The following is a 16450-nucleotide window of genomic DNA, read 5'->3' as shown; positions in this document are numbered from 1 at the left end:
CGCACAGCTTGACAAAGTGCTTTGGTCTAGATGTCCGCATTCCTCATCTCTCCCTCACTGCAGACACATGCTGTACATACCGTAGGCTGGTATAGCAGCTTTTCTCAATGTGTTGCTTTATCCTTCCTAATCGTTCATACTGTCCACTGTTAGGACTGGGAGAATCTACTGTATAACGTCCTGGTTTCGACAACAATATGAAGACTAGAGGAGGCTTGTTAAAGCCCAATCTATCCAGCAGAGGAGGTTATTAGTGAATCATCGTGTCTGTAGGCCTGTGACATCTTCAGAGTTCAGCACTCTCTGCTGCTGCTTTTATAAAAACAACCAATCGCTCTGTTTTTATAAAAACAACCAATCCCTGTGTTTTTGTAAAAACAACCAATGGCTGTGCTTGCTGTCTGTATGCAGACGCAGCATTGTCAACAGCAACAATAATATTAACAGTAATCCTCCACCGACATGTTGTCTATCCAGCCAGCACCTACATCCTTTACCTAATGGCGGCATACCCTATACAGTGTATCAGAACAGTACTCACACACCTTCACTTTCTCCACATTTTGTTACAGTATACAGTAACAGCCTTATTTCAAAATGGATTCAATTATTTTTTTTCTCACCAATTTACACACAATACCCCACAATTATATGATGTTTTTGCGTAATCCTGTTAACAGACATACACACAAACACACACAAATATTGTACACGCCACCAAAAACATTACCTCTCTCCCTGCGCTGTTGCTTGGGTGGAGGTAATCAATTGCATTTACCACAAGTGGGCTCCAATCAAGTAATCACTAATCTAATCACTGTCAAATGTGCCACAACAAAGTACTTAGTAAAGGGTCTGAATACATATGTACATGTGATATTTCAGTGTTTTATTTTGAATGCATTTGAAAACATAAAAAAAAAAAAAAAACTTTGTTGTTATGGGATATTGTGTGTAGATTGATAAGAAAAAAATCCATTATGGAATAAGGCTGTAACATAGCAAAATGTGGAAAAAGTGAAGAGTACTTTCTGGATGCACTATGCTGCAGGTAAGAAGTGCTCTAACTGGTGTGTAGGACACATTTAGCCATACAGAGTTCTGGAGCGGGTTTTTGCATGGTGAGTGCCATCCTTTCAACAGAAAAGCAGAAAATAGATGGTTACACAGTTACAGTAAGTAGTATATTTTCGCTCTAGGCTGACAATTCCTAAATGCAATAACAGGATTCTCACTTATGATCCGAAGCTTTCCAATCCTCTCTAGTCAGCCAGTTTTCACGCACCCTGTCACACAGTCAGTCATCCAGCCAGCCAGCTACTGTAGCTAGACATCCAGTCAGTCAGTCAGTCAGTCAGTCAGTCAGTCAGTCAGTCAGTCAGTCAGTCAGTCAGTCAGTCAGTCAGCCAGCCAGCTACTGTAGCTAGACATCCAGTCAGCCAAGACACTAGCCAGCCAGCCAGTCAGCCAACAGTCAGTCAGCCAGCCAGTCAGTCAGTCAGTCAGTCAGTCAGTCAGTCAGTCAGTCAGTCAGTCAGTCAGTCAGTCAGCCAACAGTCAGCCAGCCATCCACCCAGGGGTGAAAAAAACTTTTTGGCTCACGGTGAGTCACCTGCCAAGGGGACTGTAGATAAAAAAATGTACTGGCCAAGTTTTTTTGTTTTTTTTCATATAGCCTTCCGAAACCTAGTCGCCAATTGAAATTTTTACCTGCTTTTGGCCGGTGGCAGATGTTAATTTTCAGCCCTGCATCCATCCATCCATCCATCCATCCATCCATCCATCCATCCATCCATCCACCCACCCACCCATCCACACATCCATCCATCCATCCATCCATCCATCCATCCATCCATCCATCCATCCATCCATCCATCCATCCCTGCTCACATTCATCTGCACCAACTGAGTGAGCATTAAGGACAAGAGGAATGCAAACATATAATGCATTCTCTTATGCTCCCAAATGTGGTGATAAGTGGAAAGGGTAGTCAGGCCTGAAACAGCGTGCTAGTGCCCCCCCCGCCCCCCCCCCCGCCATTTCCAACAGAATTTGTTTCTTCTCTCCAACAACTGCTGTCTGCTCCTACAGTATGTGAGCGGAGGAGGAAATGCAGCAATTGTCATCCTTGAACATTTGCATAGTTTAATAAATGATAACTTTTGCATAGCTTAATACATTCTAATTAGATTAGGAGAAAGAGCACATGAGGAGACAGCTTTTACACTCTGCTGATTAAAGTGAAAAAAATAAGTGCACACTGCTTGGTTTTCAGTGAAAAACCCATTAAGACTAAGTCAGGAAGCTGGAATGAAAATGGGGTTTCTGTTGTTTGGGCACTCAAACAGCTTGTATTTACCATGTAGGACTCTGCTTAGAAAAACTTTGAACAGATCCATAGCCTTGTTAGATGTCAGACTCTTGGTTGCCTGATGATACCTGATCACTGAATAAACATGACAATTGATCATTAAATTTTTACTAAACACATACTGATGCAGGCAGCTTAGTGCACCAAATCATGGTATTTGATTTAAAATTTTGAGAAGCTTTTAGATTTGAGAGATTTCATATTACCTTGTCTCGAGCAACCATATTGACTTCGGACAATTAGATGGAAAAAAAATAAGCAGCATTCATGTTTTTATGAATTTTATTTTTTTATTTCAAGCTGTCAAGTTTTCTGCTCTCTCCCGTGTTCAGTGACAGAAATGAGTGACCTGTCATCCTCTCCAGAGTGAAATGGCAGAAATGGATATGTTTTAAATCATTCCCCCCTTTGAAGCCTACAGTATATTTGCTGGAAGGCAGCAGACATGGAGGTTTTTGACTGCATATCGGACGGGGCGCCATTGACAAAAATGTGAACCAGCGGACAATAGGTCAGACAGGCTATTCAGGCTTAGTTATTGAGGGGCTTGGGACCCACGGGCCTCTTACTGCCTCTCGCTCCTCTGCACCGAGCTTCCCTCCAGCTCCCCATTCCAGTTCTCTGCTGAGCTGAGCTGAATAGACAGCAGCCATTGTGTGCCCGGATAATACGCCTCAATCTTCCTTAATGTCACCGTAGCAGACAGGGCTCAGAAAATGGGTGGAAGGACCTCTTACTCTCGCCTCATATAACGGCATACGGAAAAAATTAAACGTTTTTAATATTTTAGATTAAAGGCTGTGGTCATTGTACCTCATGCACTGATATCCAGCAGGGCCTTTAGGTATGGTGTGTGTGTGTGTGTGTGTGTGTGTGTGTGTGTGTGTGTGTGTGTGAATATTACTGTGGCTGGCATTGATTCTGCCATCAGCAAAAAATTGATTGCATCGCCATGTCATGAGGATTAAAAGGTTTAGAACTTTGATTTTATTGCGTTTGTTTGACAACTGTTAAAAAACACTTTATATTCTGGGCATGGTAACCAAACCAACCAACCAACCTGCTGGTCCAGCTTGTGGTATGGTAATCAATCCCATACATTGGCTGAAATGTTTAATGGCTAATTGAACACATTAATGGAGCATGTGCACAGCATTGGGCGTTTGAGATGCTCATATTAAGAAACAATTAATTTTCAATACTTATGCTACTCTTGGCTGCTCTTGCAGCCTGCATATAACAAGGGGCTATCATTGATAAGTCATTTCATGCTTCATTAAGAGAAAGCTCAGGGGTCTGGCGGCACAGGGAAAGGTCACAGAGAAGAAGCCAGGGAAGAGAACAACAAGAGTTGGTTCTATCTAAAGTGTTTGTCCTTATTAGGGAACTGTCATTTCCATTCTGCAATACCTAAAGCTGTTATTTTGGCTGGCTCCTCTCGAATAAAGAGGGTCCAGACTCTGTTGACAGTTGGGGCCGTCGCGGTCAGCTAAGTCCAGGGAGAGAGAGGATGATAATGGCCGAAGTGCGAACGCTGGGCTCCGCTGTGGTGGCGGTGGCAGCAGCAGGCTGATGGCTCCCTTCAGGGTAGCTAGTCTTACGTCTGAATATCCTCTGAACCTGACCTATTTATGGACACATTCTGATGAGGCATTAACTCTGATTGCTCATCCAAACTGAGGAGTGATTTTATTTTTATTTTTTCTCCAGATGTCCTGCTTCACGTGCATCTGCAGTAACTCCCGACACAGAACTAATGTCATCGCTTCCCGGCCTGTTGTTTATGTGGCCATTTTCCTCTCTCTGGGCATAACGTTGGTATAAGATGTCTGTTTTGTCACTGATAGGGAACGGGTTTGTTCTTCCTGCTGACGCGCCTCACTGCCATCTCAAACAGTACCTCAGGGTTGAGGTGAGAAAAAGGGTTTGTGTTTGTGTCGTAACGTACATATAGACGGCTTAATATAACTTGTCTCTTCCTTTGGACAAAATTCACCAGCAGTATGGCCTTTCACACCCTGGATCTTGCATTTTATGATTCTCTGATGTTTTTTTTGTTGATGTGTTAGTTGTGTGTGTGGGCAGAACACCACTGGCTGATGGGATTTGGAAACTTCTAGAGAGTTTTCGTTGGCTTGCAGAGAACCAGGGGTTAGTATAGTAGTGTTAGATGTTGGAGATGTTCAGCAACAGTGGCCAAGTGGTAGAGTGTCTGCCTAGAGACTGGGAGGTTGTGGGTTCAATCCCCGGGCCGGGTCATACCAAAGACTATAAAAATGGGACCCATTGCCTCCCTGCTTGGTACCCAGCATCAAGGGTTGTAATTGGGGGGTTAGAACACCAAATGATTCCCAAGCGCGGCACCGCTGCTGCTCACCGCTCCCCCAGGGGATGGGTCAAATGCGGAGAACAAATTTCACACACTCAGTGTGTGACAATCAGTGGGACTTTAACCTTTATGTCTCAGTTTTTATTTATTACCGCCAGGGAATTCAGACGTGCTAATGAGCTGTGCGTCTCTGTGGAGCTGTGAGATATTGAGAGAACCTCAAAGATGACTTGACTTTCCATGGGTCAGTAATAACAGTGTTCTCTAGTTCACAGGTTATAGCTAGCATGAAAACCTCACATAACCTAAAGCTTTTTCTTGGATTAGCTAGCAATTATGCACCATGGACGTTTGAAAAAAAAAAGTAATACAAGATTTGTAAAATTGTAAGATGATTTTCCTGATCATGTTAATGTTCTAGAAATATTTTGGTTGTCAAGACCTTCTTTCTCCTTTTGAGGAGATCATGATATAATGTTTGGATTTGTAGTCAGCACTATCTGTACTGTACCCATGGCTGAAGTTTAGTCTCAGTGGATAGGAGGGGTTTGTTATATTTCCATACATATTTGATGTGCTCAGTTAATTGTGTGCTGCATGAATGTGACCAGCGTCACACTGGTGCAGCCTGCTCTGAGAGCGGTTTTCATATATCAGAACACTTGGGACAGAGAGAGAGAGAGAGAGAGAGAGAGGGAGAGAGAGAGAGAGAGGGAGAGAGAGAGGTAGAGAGAGGGTGGGGGGGGACAAGATGTAATCTTTTATATGAAATAAGTATTTCCTAATATTACAAAAGAGGTCCCGTTTCATTTCTAATGGACAATACTGCTTTGAGGTTTCCATTAAAATTCATGAAATTTCGAGATGTAGGAAGATGCCCTTGTTTTGGTGAATGTCTTTCTTCCCTCTTATATTGGTCAATTGAAGTGCTATTTTGTGCTCTTCCTTTTGAGCTGTTTAAATGAGTGTTTAGTTAAGCACCAGGAATATACAAAGAGGATAGGGATGTTGCCAAATATAATATGTTGCTGAAGGAACATTTGCATGCACTAAGTGTAGAAGGAAGCTTCAAACTGTAGGATGCAAGCTGTAGCATTTCTAGTCTAGACTTATGTTTTACTGACAGCATAGCTTTCATTTAGCAGAGCACAATGAAATGGACAGAAATGGACTGTGTAACCAGTCGTCTGAATATAAATAATGTAGCACCAACTTGAACTAATCATCACAGACCCAGGCAGTAGCTTTGATAAGGTGGGCCCGGGTTTGATGACCTGTGGTCCTCCTCATCATTCCTGAGAAAAAGACAATACCATGGCACTCTGAAATACAGATGTGTAACAAAGAGTTGCAGGAACCAAAGATGAAGAAGCCTGATAACGTATCGTTATCATTTTGCCTTGCCAGTGCTTTCTTTCCATTACAAAGTTTAGTTTTAACATAAGTCAGGACAAGGCATCTTCCTCCTTCCTCTCTGGCGTAAGATGCAGCATCCACGGCACTGATAGATACAGAGTGGCGGTAGGAGGCAGCTGATCTTCCCGTTGCAGAGGCTGGGATGCGATTGGTGCAGTGGAGGAGCTGACAAGATGAATTATGAAAGTCTCTTTAGGATATGTCTGACCGTGCTCTATCTCCCAAATGAGATAAACAGCAGTGATGGCATCGGTGCTCTCCTCATATTGTAGCTTCCAGGCTCAATAGAGTAGAGATTTTTAATTGTTATTGCTTTATTATTCTTTTTCTGCAATGGAGGTCTATGGCAGGCAATAGAACCGTATGGCAGAAAGTTGTGAAAATTGGCACACTCATTCAGACAGCCCCATGATCCTTGTCATAAGGTCTCACATCAACGCTTTGAACACTGTAGTGCCACCAATGTGTCAAAGTTAGAGGTGCATTTGTGCATGCAACTTTTGACCCATAAGCCCGGTTTTCAAAATGAGGTGCTGTCGGATTCCTTGGCTCAAGCCAAGTTCAAAGTCATTTTCTGCCTTATTGGATTGTCTGCCATTTTGTATTTTGTGAAAACTACAAATGTCTACAAAAGTTATGGGTGAACTTTTTTTTGGATCAAAAAACAAAGCCACTATGAGCCAATGAAAATTGCAGAGGGTGTGGATTTTCACATCAAACTGTATACGTTCTAAACAGCTGGATGGAATACCACAAAACGTTGTAGGCATATCACCACACATACATAGAGGACAACCCTCCATTATTGGCCCAACCAAACAAAATTAGGGTGCAAGAGAGCTTTTCGGATTTCTGGATTAGGCTTTACCACCATGCTGATTTTCTGAAACGTTGTACATTGTTGCATGGGCATGACGAATGTTCACGGCAAGAACACAACAGCGCTTGCTATCGGCCACTGCTGGTCGGAAGCTGTACTGCAACAAATAACAATTAAAAGCACTTTTAATTGTTATTTGTTGCAGTACAGCTTCCGACCAGCAGTGGCCGATAGCAAGCGCTGTTGTGTCTTGCAGATTTCAAACACAACCCTCTATCTGTGAGTATCTTTGAATTTTCTCTGCGACACTTTATCGTTGAGTTTTTATCCAAGAACCAGGCAGACTTGCCATTTTGCCATTTTGCTAGGATCCATAAAGGGACTGCATATGCCAGCCAGATGTACAGTGGTAACGCAGTCCCGAAAGGGCCTAGGCCCCCATATCGCTGCTTGCAGTTATATTTTTGTTTTGTTTTCTTGGAATATCATGGTGCAGAGAGTATAAAATGTGGAGTGCATTACACTTAAGGTCATTACTTGGCCAGTGAAGCAAAATGTCTAGGCAAGGGACGCTTTTTGGATTTTGGATGTCGTTGCAAAGGTGCTGAAAAAAATGTGCCATGTTTCTCACTTGACAGATGCGCTGCTTGGCATGGCAGCTAGAAGCTTGGCAGGGACAGTGACTGCCAAGCCATCTTCTGAGGCCGTGCGTCCATTCCCTCATGCCAAGAGTCCTCTCCCAGAGAGTTATCAACTCCCCTCTAGCATTAGCGTTATTGCTAAGCTTTATTTAAAAAGTGAATGTCTTTACTTTTTGGGGGCTGAGTCACAAATCCGCGTCATGTGATGTCATTGCTCCTCAAAGACACCAGCAGAACATCTGTCTGTTTTTATGTTACCGTTACCGTTTTATGTTACCAGATTTCATATTTGGAAGTGTACTCTCTTAAAAGGATTAGTGAGGTATTCTGTCCATTGAAAACATTCTGCACGTGCAGCATAGTGAGAGAACTGAATCAGAATTAGCTTTAAAGACGATATAGATAACATTTTATGTAGATGAATCATAAAAATAAATTTCACAGAGCTTTTAGAATGGCGTGGAATAAAAGTATTACCCCCCACCCCCAAATATAATTATTTGATGGATACAAATTTGATAATTATTGCTGTTTCTCAAACCCCTAAAAAGTATGATGTAATGTAAGAGCTCATTTGCATGTCATCTGCATGTATATCACACTTTTTGGAGGGTTGCAGAAACAGCTATAGTTCATATTCACCAAATGAATATTTTTACATTATGGAGTGACAGAAAACATTGGAAAAAACAGTTCAGAGAGCACTTAACCACTATAAAACTCATTTTACCATAGGCTGAACTGACAGGGACATTAGTATTGCAAGTATCAACGCACATCTAACAGCACGTTGACTGTTTGACCTTTATGTCAATCTCACTGTATCTCAACTGTTATGCATTCATCATAGTGAGCGAAGGAATACTATGACGGGCTTTCATTTGGTCACAGTTTTCATGCATTGCTTGGTGCTGGGATCTTCAGTCGTCTCCATGCATTGTGAATGATCAGTGTTTGCTACGCTTCATGTAAGCAGAGTCCATCCGGCTGAATGTGTGTTTCATTAGTAATCAGTATCCATCCTTGCTTGTGTTGACACACAGTAGTCCTTTCATCTGCGTCTCTGCACCAGTCTCTGTTTTGGTCATGAGTGGTTCAGCAGTGTCTTCTGCTGAAAAGGCTGTTGATTTGTGCCAAGTATGTGGGGAAATCTTGGCATTGCCTAGACTTCAAACCAGACCAGCAGGATCCATTTCCTGATAGCACACAGCAGAGCAGCGAAAGTTGATGCCGTTCTCACATGCAGGGACGGTCTCAGAGGAAACAGAGACATAAAGACGATAAGGAAATGAATTTGCCTCCTCTTTCATGGAAGCAGAAATTAAAATCTTGTTTTGGTTGACACTCACAATGTCTTGTTTATTGTCTGTCTAATGCTCCATGGCACTTTTGAATACCTGAAGGCAGAATCACCCTGAATGATCCAGACTCTGATAGAAGGGCAGACACTGTAATCATCTGATGTATTCCAGAGACTGAAAAACATCCACATATTTGGATGAGGTGCTCTAGAATTTCTAGAAGCCAATTCTTTGAGGTCAGAAAGGAGAGGTGAAGAGAGAGGAGGAGAGAGGAGAATTGAGAAGAGAAAGGAGAGGAGAGGAGAGGAGAGGGGAGCTTAAGAGAGGCGAGGAGAGGAGAACTGATCTGCTCGGTGCGCCCAGCAACAGGGCTCCTCTATGCAGCCTTTACACAACGTCAGAGCTCCACCTAGGTAGCTCTAAGTGGTACTGCTCACTGCCTTGTCTCAGCCTCACACACACACACACACACACACACGACGGATTTGCAAAAACGAAATAGAATGTTCTTCTCTTTTCACTTGTTTCATTTCCTTTCGTTGGACCACTTCTTACCCCCCAGTTTACGAGAGCTGTTTTGTAATAGTGGCACATCTCTCTAACAAGCCTCAGATATGAGTCACTGGAAGAGACGAAGGGAGGATACAGTGCCAGATGGCGATAGGAATATGATGGCTAATTGTGTCTCTCAGGAGACCATTGGTCATTTGTATCTAATGCCATGCAAACCCCCTCATTTTCTTAATGAAGACCTAATTGGGTTTTTGAGATTGGCTGAAGCATATGGCACTGTTGATAGTAAAGGGCTCTATAATGGCCACATAGATTAGTACTCTTGGACTACAGTGGAATTGATTCATAACACGTTGGTAACAAATTGAGATTCAGTAATGTGTGTGTGTGTGTGTGTGTGTGTGTGTGTGTGTGTGTGTGTGTGTGCCCCTCATAGTCTGTGTGTCCGTGCTTTTGTGTGTTTGATTTGAAAACAAATTGTAAGGTTGTAAAGCAGTTGACCATAACTAGATCCTGGGATCAAATTGTTCAAGATATGAATCAGTGGACTGTTTAAGAGAATGATTCTCATTGTCCGTCAGCGCAGCCCAACCCGCTTGTGAGAAGTTAAAGTAAGAAGTGTCAGTGCAACTCTACAATTCATAGTCATTTAATGTAAAATGTATACATTGCTACCGTAGCACTCATTATATCTCGTCATTTATGTTCATGTTCATGCCATGCAGTTTTTAATCAACCAGGGAGAAGTCCTGGATTTATTCAACATGGTTCTTTGAACTCAGCCCTGAAGAGACATGGTCCTCCAAGCTTGACTTGCTGTGAGAGAACATTTTCTCCTCGGTGTTCTCTGCCTCGGTGGTTACAGTGAGCGTTGTGCGGGGGTAAAACCGACAGGCTGGCTCGGGAGGTATATTTGATGCTTTGGCCTTCCTCCATTTGGGGAAGCCCTCTTGAAAGCGTAGCCATAATGAAGTATTGCTCATTAAGAGCACCGTTTGTGACAGTCAGTCAGTCAGTCAGCCAGACATGCGTGGAGGCTGGTAAAGTGCAGAGCGCCCCTGATGGAAGCTGCTCGTTGGGGCCTTTGAGAAAGGCTCATTTCATGCAAGGTTAGACACATCAGTCATCGGCCATAGGCCTAGCTTTTTTACTGCTTTTCAATAAAATTACACACGGTGCGCGTCCACGTGTTGGAGATGGGACCTGCAAATGAGGTCTTCAGGGGAGGTCTCAGGGGCCAAGACGATCATCGCCAGCGCTACGGCTGAGCTCTGAAATAGCGTTCATGCACTGGATCAAAGCCTTAAGTGATGACAGAGGTTATCGACCCAAGGGACCCATTCTGTTTCTCTGGTCCTCAGCCTCTCATTCTTCTCTTTGGATTGTGTGGATTAGTCAATAGACAATTTAATTTTATATGTAAACAGTGGGATCTTCAGATAAGTATGTTGACGTAGCTGAGATGGGCTCATTAGCCAAAGACTTCATGGGAACATTTAGTTTAGAGTATGCTTCAATTCCAAAAACACCTGCAATTACGCAATTATGGCATCGCTTTGATAGTACTGTTCGTCTCTTCGCTATCTATCTCCATTCTTCACCTTCACCTCCACACATCAATTGTGTGCTGAAGGCACTTGAACACAGCACTAAAAGTGATTGCTAGCAGCCAGAGATGAGGGTGTACAGCTGGGTTAGAAGGAGAGTGCCGCCTACTCTAAGCTGCTTTGGCCCTGCAGTACCATGAATCTTGAAGCTTAAAGCCCAGTGAAAAAGACCAGACTACACAACTAGATGCAAGTAATGTGAATGCATACACCTCCCCCATAAAGTCTCTTTGCACAAATCCTGTTTGTTATGTTTTCTTTTAGTCGTCGTCTCATCATGGAATCACAAAGCTGCTGCGCATTCCGTGGTCGTTTTTTTCCCTTATAAAGTAATGTTACACTATGAACCTCCTACTTCTTACCAGGCCTGCCACTATGGCCCCAATCCATAGACCAGTAAACAATGGGAAGCCGGCTGTATAGATAGGAAGGAAGTGACAAGGATGACCTAAAACTGAGGCAGCTTTTCCACTTAGCCCTTCTTATCCGCCTGTAAGCAGAAAAAAAACAGACACTATTTGGGGGGAGATTTGTGACAGAGGAGAGAATCTAAATTACTTTGCAGAAAGGAGGGTAGTGATATACGAGGGGGTATATCCGAGTCTGCTCATTGTCTTGATGAATCACCCCCTGAACAGTACAAAACAGTCCCAGCCAAATCTGAAAGAGGCTGAGACGCACGCATTATCCCCTCAAACTGACTAGCCATTTTCTGAAGTCTTCAGTCGACATCTGGCGTTCCATCACCCCAGCCAAAGGCAGGATGTAGAAGCACTGTGGTGCTCTTATGACACTTGTTTTTCCTTTATTTACTCTTTATTATGTAAAAACTCGATTCAGATGTATATGAGAAAGTCAAGTCACTGCTTGGTGCATTTTAAAGCTAGATACTTAAATAAAAAGCTGTTACAACTGCAAAGCAGAGTTGATATTTACACTTTTTTTTACTATATTTTTTGGGGGAAATGCACACATATTTGGGGAAAAGGTATTCCCCCCCCCTTTTAAGTTGTATTAGGCTAAGCAGTGTTAGGTGTCAGCAGTTTTAATCTTATAATTGCACGTCTTACTTTTATTGGCTTCCCATTCAGAAGAATAATATATCTTGGATAGTTAAATAACGATATGACCTTGTGACACTTACAGGATCCCCTCCAGCCAAAGACACAGTAATGATGATGGTGGGCTTGTCCTTGGGTGCCACCTAAGCAAGTCAACTCCCTATCTTTGGCTAATTTATATAAGCCTCCTCCACACCTACTGTGCATTATAAAATATTGTCCTGAGAGCACATAAAAATTGTCTCTAGTCGGCAATTTCTCATCCTTTCCTCACCTCTAATCTTAATGGGCACAGGGACAACTGAAGAGTTGTACTGTTCTATCTCCAAGACTAAAAAGCATTCTGTCTGTGGTTCATGCCATTGAGGTTAACCTCTGTGTCCTTTTGGGATTTGTATGCAAGAATCAGGTAATGGAATACTTACCAAGGCACAGGGAAACGGAATTGTCTAATGACCTTCTTTGCCATCTTTTGTGAGTGGCTTTTCATTCATTCATGTCCATGTAAGAAAATATCCCATTTGACCGGCACTCATGAATTTATTGTCATTTGTTAGTGTCGAGTGGATATCACATCAGAGAGATATGCATTCAGAGAAACCCTGGGATTCATAGATGGGTTAGGCTCTGTTGCCGATCAACATAAAGGTATGCAACAATAACAGTGATCCAGTGTTCTTACTATACAACCTGACATAATATTGGATATATTATTTGTGCATATACAAAAAAGTGCTACAGTTTGTAGAACCATTTGTAACAGTAGAATAATCATAGAAATATAACCCTATCTTTGAGAATATGATATAACCCATACAAACATTATATTAACCTGTAGCTTTATGTGCAAGTACCTTCCAGAACATAGTTGTTGTCCATGGCAGGGAAGATATATCAATCCATCGACTGCTGCAACAAAAAGAACGCTTAGAGAGGTGTCTCAGTAGACTTTTAATATAGATAGTGACCCCTCCTCCATCCATCATGAACCGATGCCCAGGTATTTGTCTGACTGGACTGTATCTTTTCCAGAGATGTGAGATTTCGTCTGTAATAATAACACATATCTTCTTTCCTGACTCCCCATGACACCAGGTCTGACTGTTCTTCTGCAAAGGACACCAACGCATTCATCCTCATCCAAACAGATGTGGCCTGCTCTGATCTGATTTGGGAAAATGCATTAATTCAAAACTCCTTTTTAAACCGTGTTAATCCTAGTTTTTAAATTCTTAATTAGTATCAAAAAGCTTTTTGATGCTAATTTTCTCTTCCACTATGCCAACCAACACACCGTGGCCTACTGGGGAAATGTACATCAGACCGACACTGCAAACTAGTTGATAGGAGGCTTTGGGTCCTGACTACTCAAAGCCAATATTTCATGTATGATTCACTGTACTAACACGCGCCGTTTACGGCATCTGTCACACAAGACTGAACCTATTACCTGCATTGCATACTCAAATTGGATGTAACCAACACGCTCATTTGGCTCGAAATGCATGTTGAGAGACACCAATTGAATGTCATTCTAAATTCCAATCTCATTTCATTCTAGGTGGTGATATTTTGCCCAGTCTCTTTGTTGGTTTAATTGTCAACAGAGTGGACAAGTTATGAAAACAGCTCAGAATACATTTGTCAGATATTAGGTCAACTGTTTAATAGCAAAGGTACATACTGTATCCTTGACCTATCTTCTGGGTCAATCTAGCAATTACTACATGACTATACCTGGAACAGGTTAAGAAACTGTGGATCAATAGCATGTTATGTCCATGACCCCCTCCTCTGTGGCTTCCAGATGGCTTACACATTTTTAATTTCATTTTGTTTTTATTTATTTTCTGGGGATGGGGGAGGTTGGGTGGACAGGAGGGAAGTGTGACTGTTGAAGTATTAGCATTTAGGAAACAATGTGACTTTATTTGCATGTTTGCTATGTGTCTAAGCTGTGCTTTCAAACTCAATTAATACTCCCAACTCACCCTTAGAAATCCGTTGCATTGTTCTTTGCCTTAAAGTAAAATGACAAGTTAAATATATCCTTGTGTGATCTTTGTTTCTAGCCATGCATTGCAGTATTTTACGTACGTCTTGAAAAAACAGTATGTAATAAGTTTTTGTTTCTCAGAAGATCCTGTCAAAGCCTAGCTTTCATATGAACCTCTATTTTGTCCCTAGAATATGGAATGATCGGAGAGAATACTGTAAAAAGTCAGCGACCGAGATCAGTTCTTGACACAAAGTCCCTTCAGGAGCAAGCTGAGTCTGCTAAATTTATGGCACAAACTGGTAATACAATAGTTATGTTTCCTTCCTTTATTTTGTTAACTAAACTTAATTTCATCTAAGTCACTTGCATGCTCTTTTTTGTACTGCACCTTTTAAGTGACAGTGTTTTGCTTTTTTCCCTCCTCTATTGTCACATAAAAACTTGCAAGATAAATTTTCCATTTCCCTTTGAGTATTTACTTTGATTAAGGAGTATAATTGGGTTCCGGGGTCTGTGTTTATTTTATTGTTACACAGTGAGTTGGCAAGTGGATTATTTATATATTTCTAAAGAATTAAAGGGCAGGTAAAACTAGACCCCAGAGCAGTTAATCATTTGTTTAATGAAATGTCTTACAATGACAAATCCACCCCCCCCCCCCCTTCAGCAAGACTGAGACAAATACTGAATCATAGTTAATTTGACAAATGTTATCTTAGCTTAAATATAAGATAAACCAGAATTAATTAATGTTAGCTTAGACCAATCGATTAGAGAGTACTACATGAAATCATAGCAACATTTTACTCCTTAAATGCCACTTTCTAAGTTCACTATAGATCCACAGTCATAGAAAGAAGCACTGTGTTATCTGCTTTCATCTGACCCCTAAGTTTTATTTATTTTTGTCAACCCACATGAGCAGATGAACAGACTTTTGGGGAGGGTTGGTTTATATTTAGTTGCCATGAAAATCTGTTAATTTTTTGCTCCCCCCCCCCTTCCCTCCCTTTTTTTTTGGGTGTTGTTGATGTTGTTACCCTTAAATCTGTGACATTGGTTGAGACCCGAGAGCTCATTATCATTTTAATTTGCAAATCATTATGTTTACTAAAACCTTAACAACATTACACCATTTCAACAAGCTGTGAGTATGTTATTTAGCTGTTATGGATCTCATCGCTGTGCGTTTCCTTTTGTTTCCCATTTTCAATTGTCTTATTTACTCTCCCTCAACTGCCTCATTTAACCGATTGATCCACCTTTCAGTCTATTTCTATGATCAGCCCAATGCCTAGTGGTCAGATCCCTATTTGGTTATCTGTCCTTGATGAGATTGGCACAATGCACATAAATGGCATAAATGTATTCAGAGCTGAAATTAAACCTCAACAAAAACAACATTATCTAAAGCATTTCACCAATTTAAACAAAACCTCTCTTTTAAATTGAACATCACATTGTATGGTTTAACTTTAGTCAAACATATTTGGTGACCACTTCGCTCAGATTATTTGATTATGCACCCTACGATGGTCACCAACTGGTTTATTTGCTCTTGTAATTTTCATACACTCTCAAGCTGTCTCACCCACTTTTGCTCAGTGTCAGGAAAGTCAGTATAAACAATCCCTTGATTATTCAGCATTTCATGGCCTTTGGATATGTGACAAGAATAGAACACTCTATGGTATTTAGAGAGTTGTCAAATTAAGTTTGAAATACTTGTTTATTTACAGAATGCATATGCTGTCAAATCAGAGGTCCTGTTTAATTTGGGGAATTACTTTTGTACAAGTTACATTCACATATGGAGCATGTATTGCATATCTAATTATATTGCAGTTGAAATGTATACATATTACCACACATATTTATTGCAATAGTGAGGTAAAACATGTATATTATCAATTATTGTATCTTTTGTACATTTTAACATCATACTGTATATCTTCACTGAGTCAGACACTACCGAACACATTTACTGGACGATGCTCTGTATCACTGACACCATCAATAGAGCCAGTGGCCAGTCAGTGTTCTGTCCGTCCTATAGAATACCTCTGTCATCCACACGGCTCATTAGATAGCAATAAAATTATATTGATTTAAATCCAGACAAAGTATTGACTTAATGTATTCAGTATACCGTACAGTACTCTGCTGTTTGCAAGCTAAATAACTCCATTATGCTCATGCAAAAAGACGTGATCTGCTGAATAAAATGAGGGTGTGTTTCTGTTCCTCATCTCCCTCACACCCTATAAAAGATGTAGTCAAACAGAAAAAGATGGCGAGGCAGTTTAGGGGATTTTGATGAATCATTCCCTAATATGCATGAGACCTTCCACGGTTGTCAAGGAAACTGCACTCTTGACTTCATTCTAGTTG

General features: G+C 41.4%; 1 protein-coding gene across 3 annotated transcripts in view; it reads left to right on the top strand.

Moving 5' to 3' along the window:
* Positions 1-16450, top strand: part of adgrb3 (adhesion G protein-coupled receptor B3) — a gene marked incomplete at both ends in the record, with an annotated part of 145661 nt that overhangs the window by 39189 nt on the left and 90022 nt on the right. For all 3 annotated transcript variants that reach the window (XM_084458584.1, XM_084458583.1, XM_084458582.1), the window contains one exon: positions 14248-14358. In XM_084458584.1, the coding sequence (XP_084314710.1) occupies positions 14248-14358 (111 nt within the window). The remainder of the gene's footprint in view (positions 1-14247; positions 14359-16450) is intronic.

Source organism: Borostomias antarcticus (assembly GCF_949987555.1).
Source record: "Borostomias antarcticus genome assembly, chromosome: 25".
Taxonomy (NCBI): Eukaryota; Metazoa; Chordata; class Actinopteri; order Stomiiformes; family Stomiidae; genus Borostomias; species Borostomias antarcticus.
The sequence above is the reverse complement of the archived record's forward strand: the minus strand, read 5'-3'. Positions and strand labels throughout refer to the sequence as shown.